Source organism: Daucus carota, chromosome 2, assembly GCF_001625215.2.
Source record: "Daucus carota subsp. sativus chromosome 2, DH1 v3.0, whole genome shotgun sequence".
Lineage (NCBI taxonomy): Eukaryota > Viridiplantae > Streptophyta > Magnoliopsida > Apiales > Apiaceae > Daucus > Daucus carota.
In genome coordinates, this window is record NC_030382.2 from 26,307,036 (window position 1) to 26,314,506 (window position 7,471).

At 31.5% G+C, this 7,471-nt stretch overlaps 1 protein-coding gene across 1 annotated transcript; it reads right to left on the reverse strand.

Moving 5' to 3' along the window:
• Positions 1-2,281: 2,281 nt before the first annotated feature.
• On the reverse strand, positions 2,282-4,710 carry LOC108207254 (replication protein A 70 kDa DNA-binding subunit C). Its single transcript, XM_017377716.1, has 11 exons — positions 4,561-4,710; positions 4,187-4,475; positions 4,014-4,110; positions 3,741-3,910; positions 3,564-3,645; positions 3,303-3,432; positions 3,018-3,172; positions 2,825-2,945; positions 2,531-2,734; positions 2,379-2,447; positions 2,282-2,299 (listed from the first exon to the last, which is right to left on the reverse strand). Exons 1-11 carry the CDS (start codon positions 4,708-4,710, stop codon positions 2,282-2,284), a joined length of 1,485 nt encoding a protein of 494 aa, XP_017233205.1.
• Positions 4,711-7,471: the final 2,761 nt, after the last annotated feature.

A 7,471-nucleotide genomic window follows, 5' to 3' on the forward strand; every position in this document is an offset into this window, starting at 1 on the left:
TTATTGGCTTTCTACCTCAAAATCTGGTATGTGTTCTCATACCAGAGTAAATAATATAAGCCAATATACTAAGCATGAGTTTTTCTGTTGTTTTAATGTTGCAATTTAGTCATTAGTGGCCTGGTGCATATTTATGATTTTTTTTTGAATAGGCAGATCAAATTTGTTCTACAACTCTAAATTTAGCCTAAGTTACATGTTTTTTTCCTCTGTAATCCCTCTTCAATTATCTTCGTTTATTCTATTTTTTTCAGAATGAGCAGCGGATTCACAGACATTGATAGAGCACAACCAGATCCTGATATAGTTCATTTCAGGAAAAGGAAGAGCGTGTAGTTCTCAAGACAAGTAAATTAAATTTTGTGTATCATACCTGATTTTAGGTATAATGTACTATAACTGCAAGACAAATTCCCAATTTTGCTCCTAAATATGTTTAAGATTACTTATGGAATGTGTCTATACTTTTCAGGTCTTTGGTAATCTAATTGGTCAGGTGGTAGAGATTTTTTTTCTTTCAGTGTTTTCAAGTGTTTTCATCTAAGTGTCCAGAATAAAGTAAGTTATCTTACATTTTTAAACTAAGGTTGTTATATTGGTGTTGCTTCCCGAAAGCTTTTTTTTATTACCTGCATGTCTTGACAATTTTCACCGTATTTAGCTATTACCGCAGCAGCGTGCCAGGTTGGTTGTACAGGCTGGAGCGCATGTATTGCAGTCTGCAGGATCAGATACTTGGTGAGTTGATGTGCCTGAGATATTATACTACTTAAGTAGATTTGTTTAAACTTTCAATGGTTGTAATTTGTCATATTTTTTGTAGATTCTAATGCAAATGCAAGTCATAGTGCAGAGATGATTGAGTACAAGCGAAAATATAACGGACAGACCCACGACCATGACTGGCACTGTTATTAAGCGGCGTAAATCAAGGACATCCCTACTATTTTGAATTTAGAGATTTAGTCAAGCTTGAAACCTCATCGCTGGTGAGCTCTCAAACATTACATGTGCAGATACAGATGTCTTGGTTTTAAACAAATCTCCGTCGCATACTCCAGATCCAGAGAGTTACATACGTGAAGCATACATAGTGATTGCTGCAGCAGGACAGGCAATGATGGTAACAAGTTTCTTCATTTTTATTTTGTGGGTGTATGTTTGATATTCTTGATTACGGGCACCTAATCTTTTCTTCCACTGTTAATTTCGAAGTTGTGAAATTTGTTAGTGGTATATATAGTGTCCGACACATAGTTTTTTACTCTCTGCATGATCTGTACAAGGAACTATATACCTTTCTGTTGACCTGATAGGCCAATAATAAAAAAAATGATGAATATACCTTTCTATATACTGTTTGAAAGTGCTAACCAGAAGACTCTTTTGTGAAGTGCCTACCCAAGGAATCTCTGATGTTTTATTAGTTATATATGGATATTTTGTGAGGTGCTTATGGTCTGTTTGTGTGTTTGCACAGTGCCAATCTGTTTTAATTTCCTGATGCTATCTTCACATTTGCTAAGAGGGAAATGAAAATTGTGGCCTGCCTGAAAAGAGACTCGAGGAATCATGTCTGACAGATTAGTAAGTATATGTAATTTATGATTCATTACTGCATATTTTGGTTTCGTTTTTCAAAAGCCTTAAAAAATTTATTTTTTGGCTTTATTTTATTTCTTGGAGACATTTATCATGACATACAGATTATTATGTCAATGTTTTCGTCCATTTTTAGCCAGAGGTTTTATTTCATATATTTCCTGATAGTCAAAAGTATAATAAATAAAAATTTGGATTATTCTTAGTTTCATATATGCCAAATAAAAAAAAATTGAAAAACTGAGTTTAATTCGTTCTTAGAAAAGAAGGTACTTTATGTTGGCCAACCATGACAAACTAATAAATACAATCTGGGAACTTACAAATGAAAATTAAAATTAAGCACAAGCTTGCGTAGCAAATAGTATTTGTACCTGTACATTGATTGCCATAGCTAAAAGGGAAGGATTAATAAGTACAGTCATGCATAATATAATCATACTCTCCCCTTAATCTAATGAAATGAAGGAAGAAGTAGATAAAAACATAGGAGAATGGGAAACAAAAGGCTTGCACATTCGACATCTCAGTATCCACTCGATACATTTCTCTCATTGCATTCGAAGTTTAGTCCAATGCAATGCAACTTAGTCACACCGATGACATAAAAGGTAAGGTGAAAGACATTGCAATCATTACTACTGACTTCAAATGATGTCTATCAAAGCATTCGTGAGATTCAATCCTTGGAACCCTCCTGCACATATATATACACATCATTCAGTTTGCAAACTCAAATAAAAAAAATGTAAATACAACTTTAGAAAAAATTATACCATCTTGATTTTCTTTGTGACAGATTGAGATGATCCCGGGGTCTGGAATAACTCAATGCCAGGAACCACCTGCTGTGTGTGAGAATAAACTTAATGCATACACTTTTTGGATGAATAGATGTTCAACTATAACATGGTATTTAGAAGCATACCCCATCCATTGAAAAAGAGGGAGCAGTGTTGGATGGTGAAGCCTGGACAATAGCAACCTCCTCCGTAGCAGAATCACATAGATCCACAATGTTATAGAGATTGCTATCTCCATCAACATTAGCATCAGTGAGCTTAATCAATACGGTAACCTCCTTCCCAATAATGGTTTTGAACAGAGTGGACAAAACAGTTACAGAGCTATCCTGATATCAACATAAAAAGAAGGCAAAGATGTTAAAAAGGCATAAATTATAAATAAAATACACAAAATACAAACATTTATCAACGCTTACCTTCTTAATCTCATTTAGGATATTAGCCACTGTTGTACCGGCTACACGCTTAACAAAACGATCCAGAAGAATGATATTAGTCACCAGGGTGGAGTCATCAGCCAGCACAACAATTCTAAACCTATACATTGAATTCAAATACAACTTAGAATATAAGCGACAAAAAACACATGTGAAATTTTAGTCGACCAACCTCTTTTCTGAATATCCAAAACTGCGCTTGCATTCCGGACACTTAAATTTTTTGTCAACTTTTTCAACCTCAGCTTGGCATGAAACACAGCTATTAAACCACCAATTTTCCTCATCCTCAATCTTGGAGATGACAAACTTGATGATGACAGTTCTCTGCATTGTTGACGAACATGCAAAATTTATACAGGATTAAGAAACATAATTCGATATTTTAGTACAAAAATCTGAACAGTGACACAAACTCATCAGTGCAAATCGTTATGCGTAGTTTACTTAAGCATACCATGTCACGATAAGTGATAGAGTTCTCAATAAGGTCTCTGAACGACGTCTGCTCAATCACCAGACTAACAGGAGGCTCAGATGTGCCTTTGTCAGCATCCTCAGGTGGCTTGTAACCCTCTTCGATTAACCTTATAACATAAAAATTTGTGTTTAAATACTCAGATTTTGTTCTATTCAAAGACAACATATCGACAGAGCATGCTATTGCTGTTTCAATTTCAAATATAATAAAAATTATAGCTATATAGAAGTCACAAACCTTTCACGAAATTCAACAACCGAGTCAATAGCAGGGTTGAAAAAAATCTTTGTGGATGGCAACGCTCCAATCTGGTGCTCCTCTATACCAAGACAATGATAACATTTCATAAAGAGAATGTATCTATACTATTGGCACAGTCACTAATCACTACCAGAATAAATACAAAATACATACCCCTAAAGGTTGACAACTTGGCACTTGTGAGAATGCCTATAACAGGTTTCTCAAGATCAGGTTTGAAACGTTCACTAACAGAGCTGGCAAGATCACCCCATAGAGTGACCTTGAATTTTAAACTAAAGAACACGTTTAACAAAACTTTAATATATACTGAAGCATTATACCTATAAATAGTCGGTGTATATAAGATGAAAAGCGAACAATATATATGACATTGAATAATTGAATAGATAGATAAAAAAAAGAACTAAGCAAGATTGTGCATGCCTGCCATCAGTGAAGATAAAGCGTGATTGGTCCCTCTCTCCATATCGAGTCTGAACTCTCTTAACCTTCTTGAAGTGTTCAACAACACCAATGACATCTGTGGTATACAAAATAGTTCATGGTTAATTGTGTGAGTTGAAAATTTGGAAAGTGTGTAAATTCAATAAAAATACCATAAGCAAACTCAGGATTCTGATTCTCTGTCAGACGTTGGCACTCGAAAAGCAAGTCTCCCATATCCATAAACTCAAATTTGTGTTTTGGGATCATAACATCATCTTCAACAGGCTCAATAACAGTATTGCTCAGAAGTCGTATGCATAACCTTGTGGACACAGGCTTGAGCTTCCCAATGGTTTCCCTGACCTGAAAGTTTTCAATGACGTAAACATTTCCTTCAACAACCTCTTTGTCAATAGTTCTCCAGTTGTCCGGGTAAACATACGCATGAATGTGGGAATTCTGCACATAAATAAACAGAGACAGCAGGTGTGGGATGAATATACATATAAGTGACATAAGTATTATATAAAAAACACATTCTCACATCATCATCGAGAAGGATGAGGTTGAATCCTTTAATTGCTGAAGTTTCAGGGGAAAATGTAGCCCAGAAACGTGCAAGCCTTGCTTTGATCTTCCAGTTGTTCCTTGACTTGTCTAGACTCTGAATGTGATCGAACATCCGTCTCTGCATGGTTGCTGGCACAAAGAAACTGTATGTTGAATTTGTATAACTCGAAAGGCACTATGCAGATGTGGACGATGGACACAAATATCCAAAGAGGGGATTATATAGTAGGCGGAAAGGTAATGGATGGAGACGATCATGGCATGATCATAGGAGGGATAGACGTGGTTTACAAGCTTAACCTTACAGTTAGTATGCGTTATCACGTATAAGATCACCACAACTTATTTGCATGTATATACCTTTGCAGGGATAATGGCAATGTCATATAAACCGCGAAGTTCGAATGCCGTAATATATACATTCAATCAAACTAATCACTGTGATTAGGCTAAATTAAAGTTTCTTTTTAATAAAATATATGTTATTTAATGAGCTTGAGTCAGCTCACTGTTCTGAAACACATAAAGCCATAGATCTTCACTACCAAATTGCATCAACTTTAATTAAAAAAAATTAGATGGAATAAAGCAACATGATTACACAGGAATTATCCGCATAAAATTAATTAGCGTGCAAAAGATATGTACACACAAAAGGACTGTGTGACATGAAATGTGTTGTTGTGTATATAAATGGATCAAAAATGGTGTACAGCTCGAAACACATGTGATTGTATATATATCATATTTAAATGAGATATTAAAGAAATATAGATAAAGTTAAATATAAATCATTTACTCTGCTGATATATAATAAAAACTGACTACCACAGAAATTTATTCGAAGTTAGTTTAATGAGAAAAATGACCGTGTAACAGAAACTGATTTAAATTGTTTATGTATCTTGAAATGTACATACCTCGGCAAATAAAAGCAACACCAATGTTTATATATATATATATATATATATATATATATATATATATATATATATATATATATATATATATATATATATATATATATATATATATATATATATATATATATATATATATATATATATATAGGGTGAGGTTCAAATTAGAACCCGTTTAAAATTAGAACTTAGAACTCATATGGAATCATTAGATTATTGTTAAATCAGTGGTTATGATCAAATACTGCATTTAATATTAGTTTATAGGTAATTAATGAATGCATTAAATGCTATAATCATATGTATTAAAATTTAATTATTGCCTTCTAATCAGATTGCTTGTTATATTAGTTGATAACATACTTCCTATGTTGAACAGCAGTATTGGTATAATTATTAAATCATATTAGTGTATAATATTTACGTGCTATAACAGTATTTGTATTTTTTCTACAAAAATATTGTATTATAAAATATTTTCTACTATATTAATATATGTTCCGCAGCAGTATGACGTAATATTTTGTATTTTCCTATAAAAATATTGCATTATAAAATTGTTTTCTACTATATTAATATATGTTCTGCAGCAGTATGACGTAGTAATTTACATTTTACTACAAATGTATTGCATTATAAAATCATTTTCTATTATATTAATATATTATTATATTAATATATGTTCCGCAGCAGTATATGCATAATTTGTATTTTCCTACAATTTGTAAAATCATTTTTAATTATATTAATATATGTTCCGCAGCAGTATGACGTATTTTTCTACAAAAATATTGTATCATAAAATCATTTTTAATTATATTAATATATGTTCCGCAGCAGTATGACGTAGTAATTTGTATTGAAGATTTTTAACAAATATTCTGCAGCAGTACAAGCCTATAAGCTATATGATTGAATTATATAATTTTGGAAAGTTTACATTAATCATGAAATTAAATACCGTCATTTAATGAAGGTTCTAAGGTTCTAAAATAAAGAGGTTCTATGTGGAACCTGACCCATATATATATATATATATATATATATATATATATATACTAATATATATTTACCAATTTATATAAAATAAAAATTACTATAGCCAGAAATAGAAATAATTTAGAGTGCCTTTGCGTCCTGAAACTGCAGAAAAGATTTATATCCAAGCAAAAGAATTGAAACGTAATGAACAGCATACATTCGTTTGGATCTTAGTTGTATCGCAGTAATGTTTTGTTTTGTTAATCTTTGGACAATACGATGTAGTAAAAAAAGCAATAAGGCGCATATGTACACATAAAAATTTATTAGCTGTTAAGACATTGTGATGCTCTGATATATTAAGAAACTTTAATGAATCAAACAAAGTAGTATTAATAAACCTGAACGGATAGAACAAAGTTGAATAATATAAAAAAAATAAAAAAAATTCAATAACGAAAGTTTTTTTTTTTTCAAAATGTCGTTTGTAATTGTAGTATTTGGTTCATTACTCAACACCTTATTGCCTTTAAAAATTTTTAAAAAACTTACACATGAATAAATTAAGAAATTTTTAAGTATTTTTTCATTTTCAAAATTATAACAATAGGTCGGCTGTATTTAAATTACTTTATTTGGAGATGTAGTTTAGCTTTCTTTAAATTACGAAGAAATATTTATGTATTTATTGTTATCGCAGAAACATTTGTCAAACATTAAGAATCAAGAAATGTTCAAAATAAATAAGGAATGAGGAGGTCTATACACATGTATACATGTATAAATATATATTTATTTCGTCACTAAACATGACAACGTTCTTGTGATTTTAAAAAAAGAGATTAAACTCTTTTGATTTACAAATAATTAATGTTATCTTTCCATACTTTTCTATTAAGGGATATAGAATTGATATGATTGAGAAATTTAGAGATTTACGTATTGTTATATCAAAAAAAAAGATTTTATATACAATGTTTTTAT

Coding starts and splice junctions, on each gene's coding strand:
- LOC108207254 (XM_017377716.1), bottom strand. CDS start 4,710: ATGCAGAGACGGATGTTCGATCACATTCAGAGTCTAGACAAGTCAAGG. Junction 4,476..4,560: donor TCATCCTTCTCGATGATGAT/GTGAGAATGTGT, acceptor ATTTATGTGCAG/AATTCCCACATTCATGCGTA. Junction 3,911..4,013: donor TTTATCTTCACTGATGGCAG/GCATGCACAATC, acceptor GACTATTTATAG/GTATAATGCTTCAGTATATA.